At 40.5% G+C, this 22,362-nt stretch overlaps 1 protein-coding gene across 1 annotated transcript in view; it reads left to right on the forward strand.

Moving 5' to 3' along the window:
• Positions 1-3,538: 3,538 nt before the first annotated feature.
• The window catches only part of LOC122934567 (CD109 antigen-like), a 110,795-nt gene continuing 91,971 nt past the window's right edge, over positions 3,539-22,362 (forward strand). Inside the window, exons 1-4 of the mRNA XM_044290137.1 lie at positions 3,539-3,676; positions 6,065-6,225; positions 20,447-20,475; positions 21,712-21,942. Coding sequence (XP_044146072.1) covers positions 3,603-3,676; positions 6,065-6,225; positions 20,447-20,475; positions 21,712-21,942 — 495 coding nt within the window. The 5' untranslated portion in view covers positions 3,539-3,602. The remainder of the gene's footprint in view (positions 3,677-6,064; positions 6,226-20,446; positions 20,476-21,711; positions 21,943-22,362) is intronic.

The raw sequence follows: 22,362 nt of genomic DNA on the forward strand, positions 1-22,362 counted from the left end.
ACAGTCAACGTTGTCTTACGCATTGTCAGACAATTACTTACTCCACCACAAGGAAACAAAATAGGTACTATATTCAAAAAGATATAATTATTTGACCATGATAAGCCATAGTCCATCTAAACATGTAATCCATATGTTGTTATGGTATCCGAAGGGCTCCTTAGCATGACTATTTATGCTTAGGCACAAAATAGTAATCATTTTATTTGCTTGTTTAGTACCAATTCTAACATCACACTCTCAAAATGAGCTTGTCTTTTCCACTAATCACAATCATGTAAAAGAGGGTAATAATTTTATGCCACTGACCCTTTTCTTAAAATTTTTAATATTGTCTATCTTTTTAGGCACCATCGTAAAGTGGCCTACAGATCTTTTTACAGCCCGGGTTCACGGATACCTTGGGGTCGGAAATAGAAGACCTATACCTTCTTGTGTCGTTAGAAAAGTGCGTAGTTTTTTCCCAGTGCGAGAATACACTGGATTTAAGGAATGCAATGATCACACCGCAGAATTTATGGCATTTGAATAAATGATAGAATATCATATAAGATAGGCTACCTCACAGCTCCATAATTTATAGTTTGTTTTATTTAATATTAATACGTATGGCAAATCATCTGAAGTATTGTTCTAAAGGTTATTTAAAAAATAAAATAATTTTAATATAAATAAAGAAAATTGTTTCAACATAAAGGTTGTCCTTTATTATTCCTATATAAATATCTGTCTTAATGGTGTTATGAGTCCCATAGCTGTAGGTGGTGAAAAGGTTAAACTCCTTGCTGGGTTAAAATGCCTAAGAGGTAGCAAAGACCCGTGTATGGCATTAGAAGATAATATTAATATAGAGAGTGCATGTTGCACTAGATATAATTTGCCTTCAGAGAAGGGTTTAGTTCAATAAAACTGCATGGGTTTTAGGCTTGTTGCTTTCTTTCCACTTGACAAAAATTAAGGAAAGCTGTGGTTATTGATGGTTTTTGAAAAAAACAAACACCTTTCCATAGAGTGAATTCATCTTCAGCTATGCCACGTCACTCCCTTTTTTTATTATAAAAAAAAACATTTTTATCAATATATATATATATATTTTTTATGGCCTCCAACCATCCCCTTCTAGCCATTCCTTTCGCTCACCAATTATTGCTTTTCTGAGATTTTTTACAGAGATGACATATACTCAGGGGCGAATGTGTGGGTATAACACTAAGCATCATGGCTATGTGCTTACGGATACAAATGTGAGCATCATTCTGTTCTTTGCCAATATAACAGCAGCAAGACAGTAAAGTGACAATAACCCATCTTATTTGTAGTGTGGTGTTGTGGCTGGGTTTTTAACTCAATGATCTACAGAAGTTTCTCATGGAAATTTCAGAGGGGTGCCCGGTGTCTGATCTACAATGATTATATTATCAAGGACAAACCTAAATAATATGTCATCGGTATTAAAATCTCAGAAAAGCAATAGAAAAAATAATAATTTTATTCAACAGTACTACATAAAAAAAATACAATTATTTTTGGATATATAATATACAGAAAAGGTACTCCAACATTTATTCTACGACAGGCAGTCCTAAAAGAAAAAAAATTGTTATCGTTAGAGGATCAAAGTAAAATTTATATTCGTACGTTGATACATGACATACCACCATGGTTTATCCGATTAACAATTAACTGTATGATAGACTGCACACTTTCTTGGTTTTCTTTCCCGATCGGATAAATGACTAAGGAAAAAAAAAATGTTATCAATATTTTTGCTAATTCTTTAGACCATTCACATGTCTTTTGTCAATATCAGGTACATGTACAAAAAGATAGAAAATAAAACTGTACTAACTGTGGAGTAAGAATTGCAAGATCAGGACAATCATAGGCGTTCCTCCCAACTAAAAACGAGGCATGGTGCGATGTATTTTCATACGAGAATGAATTTATCTCCTGGAACACACTTACATAATGATGTTATTGCAAAAGTTAGGCTACTTTAACAGTAGCAGCACGGGTGTCCGTCATGGTGTTTGCCATGCTGCAGCCGGAACTCCATCCGTCCGCAATTGAGCAGCAGGAATCCGGCCGGCTGTTCTGCCCCTGGAAGAGCCTGACGGACACCTGTGCCTCTAATGTGAAAATAGGCTTAACATAGAAAAAAAATAACCATAAAGATTGTAATACAACACAACGCAAAACAAAGGTAATAGAAAATAACTAATGATGAAAAATGTAAGCATTACTGGATTTTTAAAATTTTATTTGTCCAGATTTCCACTGTACCGAAAACTGTTAATTTGCATTTGTTTTATTTCTTCTTTATTTCTTCTGAAGTCATTTTGAGAACATCTTCTGTAATATCTGCCAGGAAATCCACAGACAATTTGTAGTAAACATTACGGACAATCCAACGTGATTTTTCTTTCGGTATGACCAGCTTTGTTTTTCTTGTTCCAACTTCGTCTGTGTTTGAACGGGAAACTTTGACTCTTGCTTGCTATTTTCCAGTGTTATTGTTGTGGGTTAAAACAGCTAACTTTGTTCTAGCCTCCATACTTTCAATCCCAAAATGAATCAGTTTGGTGCGATATTTCAATGCCAAGCGGTGGAAATTCTCTCGTGCACCGGTGTGACATCCGTGAATGATATTTGGCAAATCCTTTGTAACTTGTTGGCAGACAACAATATTAACGTTTTCGAGTGGCCCAGCCAGAGTCCAGACTTGAATCCAATTGAGAATCTGTGGAGGGAGCTAAAGATCAGGGTGATGGCAAGAAGACCCTCCAACCTGAAAGATTTGGAGCTCATTGCTAAGGATGAATGGGCAAAAATAACTGTGGAGACATGCAAAAAGCTGGTCTGCAATTATAGGAAGCGTTTGATTGCTGTAATAGCCAATAAAGGCTTTTCTATTGATTATTAAGAAGGGTATGCATAATTTTGGACTGGACACTTTTTGCTCAAATGTAGATAAAAGCCGAGAAATGTTTATTTTTTACAATAATGCCTCTTGTACATAGTCTTATTATCTTTTGGGAGACACCTATGTCATTTCCCGTCAAAAAATTACTTGCTGGTTGAATAAAAGTAACTTTAAGTCAAAATTTGCCAGGGCTATGAATAATTATGGGCAGCACTTTATGTAGGAAAATGCAGGGTAGGTACTGTAAAATGATTTCTATTATGTTATATTTTATTGTATTATTTCCCTAAGACTGGGGAAATTAGATTGGTTTCCCTGTTGGTATTATCTGTAAACACCATCTGTGCAAAAAAATTATAAAAAATACTTTATGGTTGTGTCCATAAAGGTGACATTTTATTGTGGATCCAAGAGACCAACGGTCACGAAAAAGGAAGATTTAAAGATATTTAGGGTTGGGTGATATTTTGCTGCAGGTAGAGCTTAGGCAATAGTGATTCACAATACAAGGGATTTTCCCTGTGTCTTAGTTTAGAAGGTGTGTAATAGGTGTCAGATTCTCTAGGGCTGGGTTTTTACAATAAAAAGCTTGAAAAGTGCTGTAATTCTGAAGTCAAGCTCAACAGCCTCTAGAAGTATCTACAAGCTATTCATTTGTCATCTCAGTGGAAAAGCCAGGATGTGCCTATTGTGGCCTCTTGTTTTGAGGCATGCTGTCTTCTTTTTCTTGTGCCTGGTCTCTTGTAATGGCAGGTAAGTGTGTATAACACCTGGATGGTATGTCCATGGATAACATACTTGATTAAAATGTAACTGACTTGATCAAGTCATAGTACAATAGTAAGAGTGGTGTTAGAATCTTCAATTTTTCATACAAATAGTGTAATTGTCATTTGATATGTTCTGTAGGTACATAGATCATGAATATGTTCTTTAAGGGGAGAAGTGAAGAGTCAGACTCTACAAGTTAATACCTGAATGATCTACAGTCTCATTTCTGTTTTAATTCTTCATTTACCAGATTTACTTTGTAGTTCCCGTTGAAAATAACAGTTAATCCCAGGTTTAACCAGTTAAAGACTGGATCATTCCCCCCTTCCTGGCCATTTTTCATTTTTTTAGTACATGCAACTTTGAAAAACATAACTTTTTTTTTTTCCATTCTGTTATCACGTAATGATCTAAAAGAGTCTTTTTTTTCGGTCATACATGGAGCTTTTATTTTTATGTCATTTCATTTAATATTTTAAAAAAAAATTATAATAGGGAAAAATGTAAAAAAAAAGATAGAAAATAGTGTTTTTTTCTCTTTTTATGTTACTAGCACAATAACAAAAATATTTTTCCTAATAATGTCTCATAATAGCTGTTTTGATATATGAGATGTGTGGGGTATGGTTGCTGTGGGTGAGGCTAGAAACTGCAGTGTGTCATGTAGTGGCATTATTTGTTTTTTCATTTACATTTTTTCATTACTTTGTCTTTATTTTTTATTTAATTAATTTATATTACACTTTATTTTACACTTTATGTCCCTATTAAGACTTTTGGGGGACATTTATCATTACATTTTTTTTTATTATTGCTGATTTCTCCTATAACTAGGGCTGACCTATTAGCCTCAGTTACAGGGAGAATATAGCCCCCAGGGAGGTTTACAGTGCTGTACAAACTCACTGCAGAGCTGATCTGGGTCTGCTAAGATCCAGCAGCTCACACAGACTACTGATCCCGTGCGGTCGAATAAAGGCTGTGATCTGAGCAGGAATAACAACTGTCTGGATGTATATAATCAACAGGTGATTGGGCAGTGGTTAGTCTGATGTTACTCTATCTATACAGGAGTTGTACAAATCTATTAATCTCCATCATAGATGCCTTCAATCAGTGTATAATGTGTGACATTTATATAAGTGGAGTACCTTTCTCTGGATAAGGCCTCATGCACACGACAGTATTTTTTCCTTGGTCCGCAAAACGGCATTCCGTTGTCCTGTGATCCGTGTCCGTTTTTGTTTCCGTGTGTCTTCCTTGATTTTTGGAGGATCACCAGACATGAAGGAAATAGAAAAAAAATCTAAGTCAAGTTTGCCTTGCAAATGATAGAAAAAAAACGGACACGGATCACGGACGCGGATGACAATCTTGTGTGCCTCCGTGTTTTTTCACGGACCCATTGACTTGAATGGGTCCGCGAACCGTTGTCCGTGAAAAAAATAGGACAGGTCATATTTTTTTCATGGACTGGAAACACGGCTCACGGATGCGGATGACAAACGGTGCATCTTCTGAATTTTCCACGGACCCATTGAAAGTCAATGGGTCCGCAGAAAATCACGGAAAACGGAACAACGGACACGGGACACAACAACGGTCGTGTGCATGAGGCCTTAGAGTGATCACTTGACCACTTTCCTGGCAGTATTTACTGAAAAGTTAGAGTAAGGCCCCTTTCAGACGAGCAAGTTCCACACTCTGGACTCGCAGTGTGAGTATAAGACAGCTTCCATCCCGTTCTCTCACCGCTGAAGGGGTCGCATAGCATTATATTGATTTATGATGCTATGTAACCCTTAGAGTTCTGGAATGTATTGAATAACACGGACATAATGCTGTCAGTGTTTTTCAATACATTCCAGAACTTTAAGGGTTACATAGCATCATAAATCAATATAATGCTATGCGACCTCATAAGTGCTCGGAGTTCAAGACGGCAGCTGCTGCATACTCCTGCTGTGAGTCAGATGCGTGGGACTCGTTCGTCTAAAAGGGTTAGTGTTAAAAAGTTAGCTTACCACACTGTTTTTAAAATTAATGGGTTTGTCTTCTTTTGACAACTTATTTTCAAATGATGTTAATATAGGAGTGATCCCAAATTGAACATGACCTTGTAGTTGCCAGACCCAAGAATGACTACTGGAGTGGCTACCTCTCTGGAGGTCCTGGCCCGTCCAGGCATTACACGAACATCCCAGTGATCACAAACACCATGAAATGCTTAATTTCCCCTGCAGCCAAATGAACATTAATTGCCAGCCCTGTGAGTTTATGGCTCCCCACACAAAAATGATGGTGGGTCAAGTCAACTCTTCTAATGAATATATGTTAACTGACATTAACATTCTGTACTTTCCTCTACAGGCCATCCTATTACATTTCGATACCTGCCAGTACAATCCAAGGTGCTAATACTTCCATGGCTGTTCATTGGTTTGGAGAAATGTACTCTGAAATTACTGTAACTGCAGAGATTTACCATAATGGGAACCCTATAGTAAGTGCAAGCAAAGTATTCCAAAATGGTGAGTGCAAAATATATATTTTTTTTAAATTTACTTTTGCAAAAGAAAAAAAGATAAAACATTCAAATGCACATATTATTACTTATGTCAGGTTCTAGATAATAAAAAATATGTAGTCATTTATCAAACTGGTGCAAGCTACGGTTTTCTTTCCGTCATGGGATGCGGAGCAAAATGTTTTCTCAGACACAATAGAAAACGGATCCCTCCCACATTGACTTTCAATGAAGTTCATGACAGATCCGTCATTGTTATTTAAAAAATAATACAACTGGATCCATTCATAAAGGATGCAGATGGTTGTATTATCAGTATCGGAAGTGTTTTTGCTGATCCCTGCTGGATCAGGCAAAAATGCAAGTGCTAAAGTAGCCTAACGTGAACCCAAAAAAAAGGTCCCAATGGTGAACAATAGACAAACAATAGAAAAAAGGGTATCCGCATAGATGCAGGTGAATAGTAATAGTGTTTATTAACACCACCAATGCTTATACACAATGTTTAAAGACCCACAAAGAAGTCTTTGTCAAGCATACAGACCCCTAAGTATATACAGACTCCATAATATATACATTACACAGACTAGACTACAGAATACGGAGCCGTAAATATGTACCCAAAAGAGACCTCAAAATAAATACAAACCCCCAAAATAACTATGGACACCTGATATAAATATGAACTGCAGACCAGATCTCCTAAATAAGAACAGACCACACAATAAATGCATATCTCACACCAGACTCCGGGATTTAGACCCATGAATAAATACCCAGAATGAATACAAACTCTAGGTCAGACTCCAAAATAAATAGACGCACAATATAACTACAGAACCCAGACAAGACCCTCTAAATAAATACAAACCCCAAAACCCTCCAACTATAGACCACCCACCTAAACAAATTTTGACCCCATGCACACAAGAAGCTCACACTCTCCTCTCTAAGCAGCTACATTCCCTGGCTTCAGGATGTTCACAGATGGTCACAGGTTTTTCACGTATTGCACATCACAATTATATTGTATTTTTGCTCAAATTCATGGAAAAACAGAAGTATGATGGTCAATTTTAAATCTTTCTCTTTTTTAAAGAAATCTGGGTATCACAATCTTAGCTGTGGGGTGGCACCCCAGGCAGCTGTCTACCTTTGCCTATTTCTTGTCCCTATCCTGCCTGCATGGATGGACTCTGTCCTTTTTTCTATTATCATCTGGTGTGAACATAGTCTCAATATGCTGACCAGGCTATCCAGAATCAAGGCAAAAACATTGTGCAAACTGTGCCTTTTGTAATTGAGCTACAATACTATCCAGTAGAAGAAAAAAATTATAAAAATGTTTTACTTTTTGTTTTAACTTTAATTAAAGGGAACCTGTCATCAACTTTGTGCTGCCCATACTAAAGGCAGCATGAAGTAGAGACAGGTGAGTTGATTTCAGCGGTCTGTCATTTATAAGTTAAAAGTAAGCAGTTGCCGAGAACCAACATCACAATCATTGCAGACTGGGCCTGGAAAAGAGTCCCGGCCACCTGAGAAGAGTCCTGGTTATTCATGGATTCCTGCTCTCCCTGCCCACCTGCTGATGACTGACAGTCTTCTACCTGAGAAGAGTCCTGGTTATTCATGAATTCCTGCTCTCCCTGCCCACCTGCTGATGACTGACAGTCTTCTACCTGAGAAGAGTCCTGGTTATTCATGAATTCCTGCTCTCCCTGCCCACCTGCTGATGACTGACAGTCTTCTACCTGAGAAGAGTCCTGGTTATTCATGAATTCCTGCTCTCCCCCCCCCCCCACCTGCTGATGACTGACAGTCTTCTACCTGAGAAGAGTCCTGGTTATTCATGGATTCCTGCTCTCCTGCCCACACGCTGATGACTGACAGTCTTCTACCTGAGAAGAGTCCTGGTTATTCATGAATTCCTGCTCTCCCGCCCACCTGCTGATGATTGTCTTCTACCTAGTTTTCTCCCTTTCTCTCTAGGAGAGAACTGCCAATCATCAGCAGATGGGTGAGAGAGCCGGAGATTATGAATAACCAGGACTCTTCTCAGGTAGACTTGGACTTTTTTCAAGGCCTGGGCTGTAATGATTATGATGCTGGTTCTCAGCAACCACTTACTATTAGCTCATTAGTGACACACCGCTGAAATCAGCATTTCTGTCACTATTTTATGTGGCCCTCAGTGAGGTCAGCATAAGGTTGATGACAGGTTCCCTTTAAATGTTCTTATCTAAAAAATTGACAATTGTTGTCCAACAATTAGACAAAACTGGAAAAAAACACCTAAGCCATAAATTCTTGTGATTTTACAAAGAATCAATCTGTATAGCATCAATCTGAAGTTCAAATCTTTAAACTGAGTACAGACATACACGTAGCACAAGAGCACAGTTTTCATATAACATCAAACATGCTTGCGTCATGTGGCATTGGCAAGTCAAATAAAACAGGGAATATAAAGGTCAAAAATAGAAATACAAGCAGGAAATAACAAGCACGATGTATTGACATGCATGATGAGGGAAAGGTGCGTAAAAGCACATTAAAGCAGGTGTAGGTAATGTGAAATGGGTTATCAGCTCACAATAGGGCCTGTCATATTCTTAGTCTAAGACAGTGGTGGGCAACCTTTTTTTTCAACTGAGCCAAATATCGCCAAAACCACGATTGAAATTTATTTCGAGAGCCACATTTTTAAAACCTAAAATATTGCGTCAACAGTACCAGTGAGGACTATTAGGACTCATGCACACGACCGTGTGCCCGCCGTTGCCATATTGCAGGCCGCATACGGCGGGTCCGCAATACACGGGCACTGGCCGTGTGCAGCCCGCATCAAGGACCCATTCACTTCAATGGGTCCAGGATCCGAGATATGAGTGCTACAGTGTGCTTCCGTGGTGCTTCTGGCTGTGCCTACGCCCCGCAAAAAAGTAGCGCATGCACTACTTTTTTGCGGTGCGGAGGCACAGCCAGAAGCACCACGGAAGCACACTGTAGCACTCATATCCCGGATCCTGGACCCATTGAAGTGAATGGGTCCATGATGCGGGCTGCACACGACCGTGTGCAGCCCGCATCATGGACCCATTCACTTCAGCATGCGCTACTTTTTTTGCGGTGCGGGCAGTCGGATGCGGATCGCGAACCCCATTTAAGTGAATGGGTCCGCGATCCTCATGCAGCTGCCCCATGGTCTGTGTCCGTGCATTGCAGACTGCTATTTGCGGTCCGCAGCACAGGCACGACGCCCTTACATTCGTGGGCATGAGCCCAGAGTGTGTTTTTACATACTTTTATATGTACTTTCTTTTATTTGGATCTTGATTATTATTTCATTTTATCTTTATCATTTTTTACTTTTATTAAACTTGTCTGCAGATGTGGATGTAATGTGGATGACGCACTTATGGGGGATATCTGTGGATGACGCACTTATGGGGGATATCTGTGGATGACGCACTTATGGGGGATATCTGTGGATGACGCACTTATGGGGGATATCTGTTGATGACGCACTTATGGGGGATATCTGTTGATGACGCACTTATGGGGGATATCTGTGGATGACGCACTTATGGGAGATATCTGTGGAGGGCACCTATGGGGGATATCTGTGGAGGGCACCTATGGGGGATATCTGTGGATGACACATATATAGCATAAGATGCTATATAAGTGCCCTCCACAGATATCCCCCATAAGTGCCCTCCACAGATATCCCCCATAAGTGCCCTCCACAGATATCCCCCATAAGTGCCCTCCACAGATATCCCCCATAAGTGCCCTCCACAGATATCCCCCATAAGTTTTCCCTCCTTGTAAATCTCACATTTGATGATGGACCACAGGTTCTCAATGGGGTTCAGATCAGGTGAACAAGGAGGCCATGTCATTAGATTTTCTTATTTTATACCCTTTCTTGCCAGCCACGCTGTGGAGTACTTGGACGCGTGTGATGGAGCATTGTCCTGCATGAAAATCATGTTTTTCTTGAAGGATGCAGACTTCTTCCTGTACCACTGCTTGGAGAAGGTGTCTTCCAGAAACTGGCAGTAGGACTGGGAGTTGAGCTTGACTCCATCCTCAACCCGAAAAGGCCCCACAAGCTCATCTTTGATGATACTAGCCCAAACCAGTACTACACCTCCACCTTGCTGGCGTCTGAGTCGGACTGGAGCTCTCTGTCCTTTACCAATCCAGCCACGGGCCCATCCATCTGGCCCATCAAGACTCACTCTAATTTCATCAGTCCATAAAACCTTAGAAAAATCAGTCTTGAGATATTTCTTGGCCCAGTCTTGACGTTTCAGCTTGTGTGTCTTGTTCAGTGGTGGTCGTCTTTCAGCCTTTCTTACCTTGGCCATGTCTCTGAGTATTTCACACCTTGTGCTTTTGGGCACTCCAGTGATGTTGCAGCTCTGAAATATGGCCAAACTGGTGGCAAGTGGCATCTTGGCAGCTGCACGCTTGACTTTTCTCAGTTCATGGGCAGTTATTTTGCGCCTTGGTTTTTCCACACGCTTCTTGCGACCCTGTTGACTATTTTGAATGAAACGCTTGATTGTTCGATGATCACGCTTCAGAAGCTTTGCAATTTTAAGAGTGCTGCATCCCTCTGCAAGATATCTCACTATTTTTGACTTTTCTGAGCCTTTCAAGTCCTTCTTTTGACCCATTTTGCCAAAGGAAAGGAAGTTGCCTAATAATTATGCACACCTGATATAGGGTGTTGATGTCATTAGACCACACCCCTTCTCATTACAGAGATGCACATCACCTAATATGCTTAATTGGTAGTAGGCTTTCGAGCCTATACAGCTTGGAGTAAGACAACATGCATAAAGAGGATGATGTGGGCAAAATACTCATTTGCCTAATAATTCTGCACTCCCAAAATAACTGCCCATGAACTGAGAAAAGTCAAGCGTGCAGCGGCCAAGATGCCACTTGCCACCAGTTTGGCCATATTTCAGAGCTGCAACATCACTGGAGTGCCCAAAAGCACAAGGTGTGCAATACTCAGAGACATGGCCAAGGTAAGAAAGGCTGAAAGACGACCACCACTGAACAAGACACACAAGCTGAAACGTCAAGACTGGGCCAAGAAATATCTCAAGACTGATTTTTCTAAGGTTTTATGGACTGATGAAATGAGAGTGAGTCTTGATGGGCCAGATGGATGGGCCCGTGGCTGGATTGGTAAAGGGCAGAGAGCTCCAGTCCGACTCAGACGCCAGCAAGGTGGAGGTGGAGTACTGGTTTGGGCTGGTATCATCAAAGATGAGCTTGTGGGGCCTTTTCGGGTTGAGGATGGAGTCAAGCTCAACTCCCAGTCCTACTGCCAGTTTCTGGAAGACACCTTCTTCAAGCAGTGGTACAGGAAGAAGTCTGCATCCTTCAAGAAAAACATGATTTTCATGCAGGACAATGCTCTATCACACGCGTCCAAGTACTCCACAGCGTGGCTGGTAAGAAAGGGTATAAAAGAAGAAAATCTAATGACATGGCCTCCTTGTTCACCTGATCTGAACCCCATTGAGAACCTGTGGTCCATCATCAAATGTGAGATTTACAAGGAGGGAAAACAGTACAACTCTCTGAACAGTGTCTGGGAGGCTGTGGTTGCTGCTGCACGCAATGTTGATGGTGAACAGATCAAAACACTGACAGAATCCATGGATGGCAGGCTTTTGAGTGTCCTTGCAAAGAAAGGTGGCTATATTGGTCACTGATTTGTTTTTGTTTTGTTTTTGAATGTCAGAAATGTATATTTGTGAATGTTGAGATGTTATATTGGTTTCACTGGTAAAAATAAATAATTGAAATGGGTATATATTTGTTTTTTGTTAAGTTGCCTAATAATTATGCACAGTAATAGTCACCTGCACTCACAGATATTCCCCTAAAATAGCTAAAACTAAAAACAAACTAAAAACTACTTCCAAAAATATTCAGCTTTGATATTAATGAGTTTTTTGGGTTCATTGAGAACATGGTTGTTGTTCAATAATAAAATTAATCCTCAAAAATACAACTTGCCTAATAATTCTGCACTCCCTGTATGCTGAATATCCACAGCACTCCCTCTCCAAAATCCGCAACAAAATCTGCACGATTTGGTACAGAGTTTGCAACTTAAAGGGGTATTCTCATCTGAGACAATGGGGGAATAGCTCTAGGATATGTCCGTATTGTCTGATAGGCGCTGGTCCACTGCTGGGACATGCACATACTGTATATCGAGAATGGAGCAGGGAAAGTGGTGGCTGGTCCGGCAACCACCAAGTGCTTTCCCCATAGAAGTGAATAGGAGCACACACATTTCTATGGGGCCGACGGAAATAGCTAAGCTCAGCCCCATTGAAATGAATGAAGGGCAGCTGTGCATGCGTCCTCTGGGACTTTGCTGGCTGCCCCTACGAGATAGGTGTGGGTTCCCAGCGGTGGGACCTGCACCTATAAGACAATGAGGCATATCCTAGTGATATGCCCCCATTGTCTAAAATGGGAGTACCCCTTTAAGATTTTGGGCCAATACATGGTGGATTTTCAGCTGTGAATATTCTTCAACGGTCCAGTGTGCATGGCCTTGCCAATAGTGGCAAGATGGAAGGGCAGAGGTTCCTCCTATATAATATAAATTAATTAGGCTGTATCAGGGCATTCCATATTTTTTTCAGTTTTAGTTATTTGTTAAATTCTGGGATAATGGTGGGATCTTCCTTAGGTTAGCCCCTGTGGAATTTGCTAGCAGTTAAGACCATTTTTGGGATCCTGTGTCTTCCTGGGTGCCAGATATACTTTACTATGGCATTCTATGTCTTTCGAATCTTTGATGAGGACACCTACTGGGAGTGTCTCTAGGTGATAGGTGAATTTAGGTAGCATGATCATCTTGACAATGGCAATACTGCCAAAGATATATAAAATGTTCCCCTTGTCTAGTAGTTTACAGCTATCCCTCAGAGACCATGGACTGCTTATTGTCTTTTTCATAGAATTGAGGTTTGGCTTACAAGATTGATCTAGTAGGGGCATCTTTTTTGAGAACAAAAGACAATTCAATGTCTTCTCCTCACTGCTTTGTGGGCCACCGACTGGGTAGCTATGGAGAAAACCAAGCTCCCGTTCTCCATGAAGAAACAGATTTATTGAGAGTGTTGAGAAACTGTGCTAGGAGTTTAACCATACATACGGAGTAACTGGATGTTATCAAATAATGTACGAGTGTCGGTACTGTGAGGGTGGGAGAAAAAAGTATAGGAAAGGGGCATATACAGATCTCATAGGGCTCCATAGCAAAACTTAGTATGCCCACTGAGGGAAACATTTTTTCCTCTGCCTCATCCTACTTATACTCTTTTTTTTTTGCAGGAGAAGGTGTAACACGTGCTTCAAAAATATGCTGCTCTTTCTGAACACCATATTGCTCAATGTATTTATTCTAGACAGCTGGAATAAATTTCCCTCATCCAGCTCTAATTACATGCTTTTCTTTAGTACATGATAAAACTTGCTGCCTGCAGCCACTGCTACAGAGTTCAGTGCACAAGAATTTATACACTTGCCACTGAACCTAATGTGCATTGTACGTTGGGGAAACTTTTTTGTGCTATAGCAACAAAGATTTTGAGAGGTGGCGGTCGGAGTGCTAAGATCCCCTCTGATTGCTAGAATGAAAAGAGTGAAGAACTCATATAACGTACTCTCTCTCTTCACTGCAAGAGATGGAAACGAGAGAGACTTAATAAAAAGTGTATGGGCCAATCGTGATTCCATCTCCTGCAGCGAGACAAGAGTACACTATCTGAGCATTTCTCTCTCCTTGTTCTAGTAACCAGCAGGGTTCTCAGCACTTGGAACCCCACCGACCAAAACTTTGATATGTTGCTATGACATATCAAATATTTTCTTTGTCTTGTAGCAATCAGTTGAGCCATTTTTGAGAAATGTGTACTTTTAGGTGGTGAGAGCACTGAGGGTGCACGCCTAGCCCCTTACCGCACTGCTTTGATACTGCCTTTCTCCCTTAGGCTAGTTTCACACTAGCATTATAACCATCTGGCAGGTTGCTCCGGCAGAGCCACAGCCTGCTGGAGTTCATTGTATCCGGCATAGCCAGATACCGTCTTTCCCTGCTGGAGTGCATTGACTATAATGGGACCTTGCGAGAATCCGACCTGTTTCCCCGCCGGACCCCACTGACTATAATGGGACCCAGCAGGGATCTGGCCTGTTTCCGGCATCAGTGCCAGTATTTGGCTGGACAAAACCAATCAAAGCACTGTTTTTTGTCTGGCCAAATTCTGGCATTAATGCTGGAAACAGGCTGGATCTCTGCCGCGTTCCATTATAGTCAATAGGGCCTATCAGTGCTCCGGCCCTTTCTGACTATGACCGATACGATGAACTTCGTCAGGCTGTTCCTCTGCTGGAACAGCCTGCTGTATGGTTGTAAAAAGGTTTCGAAAAAGTATTGAGACTTTGATACCCGGTGCATCCCTACTCTTACCTTTCCTCTGCTACCCTGGAGCAGAGTTGATCCTTTCACTATTAATAGAAATCTGCAAAAGGCTAACCCCCAGTATAGATGGGGCTTCCCATCTAGCCTCAGCTTTCAAATAAACTATCACACTCACTTGTTGAAAACATTGGAGGAAGTATAATCTGACCTTGTATCAGGGGAAAATCCCTGGGACCAGGGTTGATTCTAGCCTTTCTGCTAAAAAATTTAATAGTGCCCTCTCCCCAGTGCCAAATTCTCAATCCAACCCCTCCCCACAGCCCTACTGTTAAAAATATATGTAGATAAACATTACATACAGCGCTATCACATATACAGGGGAATACAGAACTAAATACCAATTACTTACAGTGATGTCTCCTCTGATGTACATGTTCTCTTTTCTCATCTTCTCAAACCGCCATGATTGCATATTTCAGTCCTGATTTGTCTCTACAGGTACACACATATCATTCTGGTGCCTCAACTTTGTTATCCTGCTGCTACTCCCAATACTGTGCCCCCTGTGCTCCCCAATGTCTACAAACACTATACTGTACTATAAGCAGGACCCCTTTAGAGTCCCCAATAGTGATGAGGCCAATCCATAAGGCACCACTATAGAGACCACGGTAGTAATAAAGCTCCCATAGTGTCCCTAGTAGCTATAATACACACTGTAGTGGGCCCAGTATTTATAATGCCTTAGTAGTAGCCCCCATATTTATAAAGCCCTCATTCAGTGCACCCTGTAGTTATAATGACCTACTGTATTATATTTCTCCCGTAGTGCCAGTATGTATGATGTGCCCCTCTGCAGTGCCCTGACCTGGATTATAATGCCTCCCCTGGAGCGCTATACTATTATAATGGCCCCTGTAGTAGTTTGGACTGTATTACAATGCCCCCCATACTGCTTCCTGTGGTGTAATGCCTTCCTGTAAGCTAGCGTATAATGCCTCCTGTAGTGCCCCAGAAGGATAATGCCCCCATAGTATTAGTATATATATATATATATATATATATATATAATGCTCCCCGCCCCCTGTAGTGTCCGCTATAGTATACAGTGGCATGCAAATGTTTGGGGTGGTATCCCTGGTCAAAATTACTGTTACTGTGAACAGTTAAGCAAGTTGCAGAAGAAATGATCTCCAAAAGGCATAAAGTTAAAGATGACACATTCCCTTTGTATTTTAAGCAAAAACATTTTTTTATTTTCATCTTTTAAATTTTCACAATAATAACCTGCATGGTTAGTACCTAGTAGCACCCACTTTGGCAAGTATTACAGCTTGTAAGCACTTTTTGTAGCCAGCCAAGAGTCTTTCAATTCCTGTTTGAAGGATTTTCATCCATTCTTGCTTGTAAAAATCTTCTACTCCTGTGAAATTCCTGGGCTGTCTTGCATGCACTGCTCTTTTGAGGTCTATCAAGAGAGTTGCAATGATCAGCTTGTGCTTTTTCAGTTAGATTATTGTGAATTTTGAGGTGTGTTTAGGATCATTATCCATTTGTAGAAGCCATCCTCATTTCAACTTCAGCTTTTTTTTTTTACAGTTGGTCTTTGCTTCAAGAATTTGCTGGAATTTCATTGAATCTATTCTTCCCTCTACCCTTAAAATGTTCCCATGCCATTGACTGCATTATAAACCTAAAGCATGATCGTTCCACCCCCATGCTCAATGGTTGGAGAGGTGTTATTTTCATGAAATTCTGTGCTCTTTTTTTCCCCTCCAAACATACCTTTGCTAGTTGTGGACAAAGAGTTCTTTTTTTTAACCTCATCGGTCCACAGGACTTTTTTTCCAAAATGCATCAGGCTTGTTTAGATGCTCTTTTGCAAACTTCTGACACTGAATTTTGTAGTGAGGATGGGATGCAGGAGAGGTTTTCTTCTGATGACTCTTTCATGAAGGCCATATTTGTGCAGGTGCTGTTGAACTGTAGAACAATGTACCACAACTCCAGAGTCTGCTAAATTTTCCTTAAGGTCTTTTGCATCAAAAGGGGTTCTGATTTGCCTTTCCAGCAATCCTACAAGCAGCTGTCTCTGAAATTTTTCTTGGTCTTCCAGATCTACTCTTGATCCTCACTGTTCCTTTTAACGGTCCTTACAAACACTTTGCTGTCTTCTTATAGCTTTCTCCTGCTTTGTGGGCCTCAACCATTTTTATTTTCAGAGTGTTAGACAGCTGCTAAGAAGGACTCATGGCTGCTCGTTTTTTTAAGGTTAGAGGAGTCTGTGTATTTATAAAGCTTTGAAATTTGTATCACCTGGCCTTTCCTAATGATGGGTATGAACAAGCCTTAACCCTACAGGCTATTTAAGGTCTGAGGCCTCTGTCAAAGTGGTCACATCCCCTTGGGTTCGTTCCCATATTTATGCAAAGCATTCATTTGCTTTTTCCACTCTGATACACTGATATTGCTTAAAATGTTGAAAAGTGTGTTTCATCTTATAACCTTTACCTTATGACTTTTGGAGATCATTTCATCTTCAAATTGCTTAACTGTTCACAGTAACAGTAAATTTGACCAGGGCTGCCAAAATTTTAGCATGCCACTGTATATAATACTCTCCCCCTGTACTATAATGCTCCAGGACAGTATTAGACAACATTATTCAGTGGGCCAATAACTCACTAACCCCTCTGACTGTCTTGTCCCAAGACATTGATGAGCCTTTGATAGTGTATCATGAGTATATCTGTTTGGGGTTTTCATGCCCTTTTTTACATTCATCAAAGCTTTTTTTTTTCCATTATGCTTTTCACCGTATGGAATAAATATTTTGATAGTACAGGCATTTTCAGATGTGGTGATGCCTATTTTTTTTATTATTTATTTTAATTTTAATATTGGGTGATTTGAATTTTTCTATATTTTTTATATTTAAAAAAACTTTTTTATACCTTTTTTTGGTCTTGAAGGGGGCACCAATATGCGATCATTAGATTTCAATTCCATTTCTTTTCAGTAATGGAATTTTATCCATTACTGAATACAAAATTCAGTATACTACAATGCAGTGCTGCCATCTGCAGGCCTGCATTCGAATATACCAGTAATAAGCCTAAAAGCCTTGTACAGGCTTTGACCTGTTACTACTTAGGAATGCGTTCACTGATTACAGTAAGGGGAAGGTGTTCCTGCTCGATATGCGTGCAATGAAAAAAAATTTTACCGTTCAGATGCCGTGTCACATTTCACCACGGCATCTGAGGGGCTTAATGTTTGTGATTATCATTATTGCCATTCACAGACATTATCCCTGGATAAATCCACTACATGCTACATAACTGGCACACACACACACACTAGACACACCCCATTCAAACATTAGGCACATGATGCATACATGAACTGACACATTAGACACATGTGGAATCCATACCATTCATTGGCAACGTGTCACATACTGAACATACTACACAGTACAATAGACATATGCCATAAAGACACCACTAACACATCTGACACATAACACACATTATCACAATGATGGATACCTTGGAGGATCCTGACAGACCTCATTATAATACAATAGGGTATCTGAGGCACCAATTGTATCTGCTATGTGAAACTGCATATTTCAGTCATTTATTAATGCCAATTGGCTTATGTAAGCCCTCCTCATGTATCACTCAATATAAACATCCCCATACGCATCACTAGATTGTTATACATACCTGTTTGTTCCAGGAAAGACATAGACACCCTTCTGCTAGCAGAGCAAGGCAATTTTAAGCCGCACCCAATTTACCAATAAGACCTGCCCCTGTTGTGCCCTGAATAGAAGAAAATGTATGTAATCCCATTCCTCTTTTGCTCCCCAGTTTATCAGTCCAGTCCAATGTCTCCTTACCCTGCTCCCGTGACCACAGCAGTAGGTATCTCTATTCAGAGCATTGCTGGAGGTACCAACCAGTCCCACATTCTGCAGACTGTGGCCCCTACAGTGTGCCTGTCCTGTATATTACACATCTCAATCCAGCTACTGGCCTGCTGTCTTGATCAGAAGAAAGGATCCATATTCTTCAGCTCACATGTTCTTCAGCCCACTGAATGACCAGCCCACCTGGAATCTGCCCAGAGAGGCAGATTGCCAGTCCAGGCCTGAGCTCTTAGGGATTTCCACTCCTTTAGGGTTATGTTTGAATTCAGCCCTTTGCTTTTCAGTGTGACACAACCTACTGTGTTAACTCAATGGAGGGGGAACTAGAGGAGGAGAAGAGAATTACGAAGCATGATGTGATCTTGCGGTATAGAAATCCCATGTCTGGGCCTTCCAATGTGTAGTCCAAAGTTCTGAATCTGTAAAAGTCCCAGTGAAATACAGCTCTCCAAGCAGGAGACAGATATGATATTCTCTGATTTCTCTGCAATCCCCTGGCTGTAGTTCCGCTTGTTCGTTCTCCCTGCTGTGTTACTGCTGAAGGTGGTGCTTCTGATGCTTAGGGTGCCATGTCACCTATACCTCTAGTGCAGGAGACTGGCAGCAACCGGGATGAGAGATTGTTGGGTGATCTATGAGGTTGCTGAAGGGAAGCTTCTGGTATTAGTGGAGCAAGGGGCCATGTGTCACTGGCTGCTGCAGGAAGTATGCAGACCTCCCAAGTATTCCTCTTTTGGAGGGACCATCTCTATTTTTTTGACCCAGGTCCCTTTGTCCCTCTTTGCTCCTTAAATGTCCCTCTTTTTGATCTGAGGTATAGGCTTGCATTATTACATTCACAATATTAATCCAGAAAGTGTTTGTCTGGTTTCTATCTGTTTATTAGAGCTCGCCTTGTATATTATTTCAGTATTTTACACAATTTGGATTTTAGAAATTTTATATATATTTTTGCACGATTCTACACTAAGAAACCTATAGAAGTGTACAAATATTCAGGAAAAACGAATCTTTCACAAAATGAACCATTAGTTTCCCTCTTTGACCGTCCAAAAAGTTGGGAGGTATGAGTATGGATCCAGTGTACAGCATACCAGAGTAAAGAGGAGAGGCACAATATTTCCCCATATGTGGCCTCCAAGGGGGGTGATGAAACCAATCCTGCTGTTCATCGGAGTTCAGTCCTCTCATGTCTGTTTCAAAGGCTGCTGAATACACCCTTCATATTTACTTTTTAACTATCTTTTAGCTAAGTATATTTATTAGTGGAATTCAGAAGTAAACTAATAATTGATCATTCACTTCAGCTATGTGAATGCCTCCAGTGGGCTATTTCTTTATATTTATTGTAAGACATGAACAGCACCATTCTTGAGATTGATAACAATTTCTTTAAAGGAGTTGTGTCATCTTAAACACTGGTGGTGTATTGGTAGGGTATGCCACCAATGTCTGATAGCTGCAGGTCCCACCACTGAACCCCCAGCTAATTCTAAAATCTAAGATGTTATAGCAATATCATTCTAGCAATATGCCACCAATGCTTGAGCTGACACAGCGCCTTTAAGTACGTTTAAGTTAGCCTTGTAGGTCCAGTTCAAATTAGTTGTTGATCCTGCTATAATTTCATTAATTGTTTTAAGCTTTTTTCTCATCATAAACAGAGTTATTAATTTTTCTTATTATGTTGATTACCTACAATGACATATCATCATTGCATCATTTGTGCCATTTTTGCAATTTCTAGTTACTTTTAGTACATAAAGATGTATACCTGGCTGATCTAGACCTATGTCTTTTATTTTTCAGACTCAATTGGAATCCTGACTCTCCCAGCAGTAAGTTTTTGTATGCCATTCATCTTCATACAACATTTTGTAAGGCTATAGCTTTAAGGCTTAAAAGGTTTGCCCACAAAGGTTGTTCATTTAAATTTGCAGAAAGATAATTGAGATTTAATCTCTTAACAATCACCTACATACTTTTTTATGGCAGTTAATAATGGAGGTTATTTTAGGGTGCTGTGTTTTTATGGCACTCCACAATAATGGCTGCTTAGGAGATTATGCAGACGTGGATGGTTGCCTGGCTGCCTTCGACAGCCATGTGCCCCCAGGAGAAGTCAGAAACAGCATTCTACCATTTCTCTCACTGTATGTATTGGTCCCAATGATCATGTGATCGCTAAAGGACAGGTCACATGACCATGTGGCTGTGTTTAAAGCGGTTGTGTTATCTCAGACAATGGGAGCATATTGCTAGGATATTCCCCTATTGTCTGATAGGTGCTTTCGTAAACTGAGCCTGATATGGGAATATAGTGCCCCCACAGGGGGCTGTTTCGGCCTGTAACTGAGGCTCCTTTGGATGACTCAGTGATAAAGAGAAGGGTGCAAAAACAAAAATTGTCAGTTTCCCCCAAGATTGTTAGGTTTGTTAAACCACCATATCCACTAAATCAGTGGTCTTCAACTCCAGTCCTCAGGGCCCACCTACCAGTCATGTTTTTAGGATTTCCTTAGTATTGGGCAGCTGATATAATTAGTGTCCATCCATCAGGATTTATCACAGGAATTCATTCTGTGGGATACTTCTAAATCCTGACCGGCAAGTGGGCCCTGAGGACTGGAGTTGGGGAACCCTGCGCTAAATCACAAAAATGTGTCATTGATCTCTTAAAGCATAATGTATATGTATATGTATGGCATTATGTGCAAGGGCTTGCAAAGAGTGTCCCTGGTCTTTAAAGGGCATCTATCAGTAGATTTGTACCTGTGAAACTGGCTGACAGTGACCTGTTGCATGTGTGCTTGGCAGCTGAAAGAATTTAAACATATGATATAGCTGCTTCAGCTTCCAATATCTGATTAACTGATTATGTAATCTTGGTCATGTGGCCATAATAATATATTTTCATACTAACACATAAAGCTTGCCATAATAAATATCTGTCTGCTTATAATAAAGGGAAAACAGTTTAAGTAAAAGAGATGTCCCATAGTTCTCAGAGGGTACTGTAGTAGTAGTGACCTATCAATTATTTGATTATATCCCACTTTCTTTTCCTGTGACAGATCCCACAAAATGTTTCATCTAATTTCTACACGCTGGTTGTGAATGGATCAGCCCAAAACACAAGGCTCTTCTCGGACACAACATACATTGTTGTTGGGATGAAGAATATATCTGTGCTGATTCAAACTGACAAACCTCTGTACAAGGCTGGAGAACATGTCAAAATCAGAATAATCACTGTAAAGCCCGATAGGAAGCCACATAAAGGAAATGTGGACCTTGTGATTAGGGTACGTCCACATGATATACATTTTTTGTCATCTTACAGATATGTGAACACAGTGGTGCTTGTACCCACACTTGAATGCTGCAGACATTTTTGCACAAACAGGAATAATTTATTATTCTCACTTTGATGCATACTTTTCTTAAAAGGGTATTCTGGTTGTTAAAGGTTATCCCCTATCCACAGTATGGGTGATGACCATTAAACCCGTAGACAGTGGATAACTGTTAACAACTGGCTTACCTCTTTAAGGCTCTTTTACAAGGACTGATTCTCAGGCAATTATCGGGAAGAAACCGTTGGTACCCATTAATTGCCTGATCATTGAGACAGAGTGAGAGCTGCATGCAGCAATTGTCTCCTCCGTACTGGGTGAGCAATTGCTGCAGTGACGAACACTGCCTGTGCCTGCACACATACTGTC

This window comes from Bufo gargarizans, chromosome 4, assembly GCF_014858855.1.
Source record: "Bufo gargarizans isolate SCDJY-AF-19 chromosome 4, ASM1485885v1, whole genome shotgun sequence".
Taxonomy (NCBI): domain Eukaryota; kingdom Metazoa; phylum Chordata; class Amphibia; order Anura; family Bufonidae; genus Bufo; species Bufo gargarizans.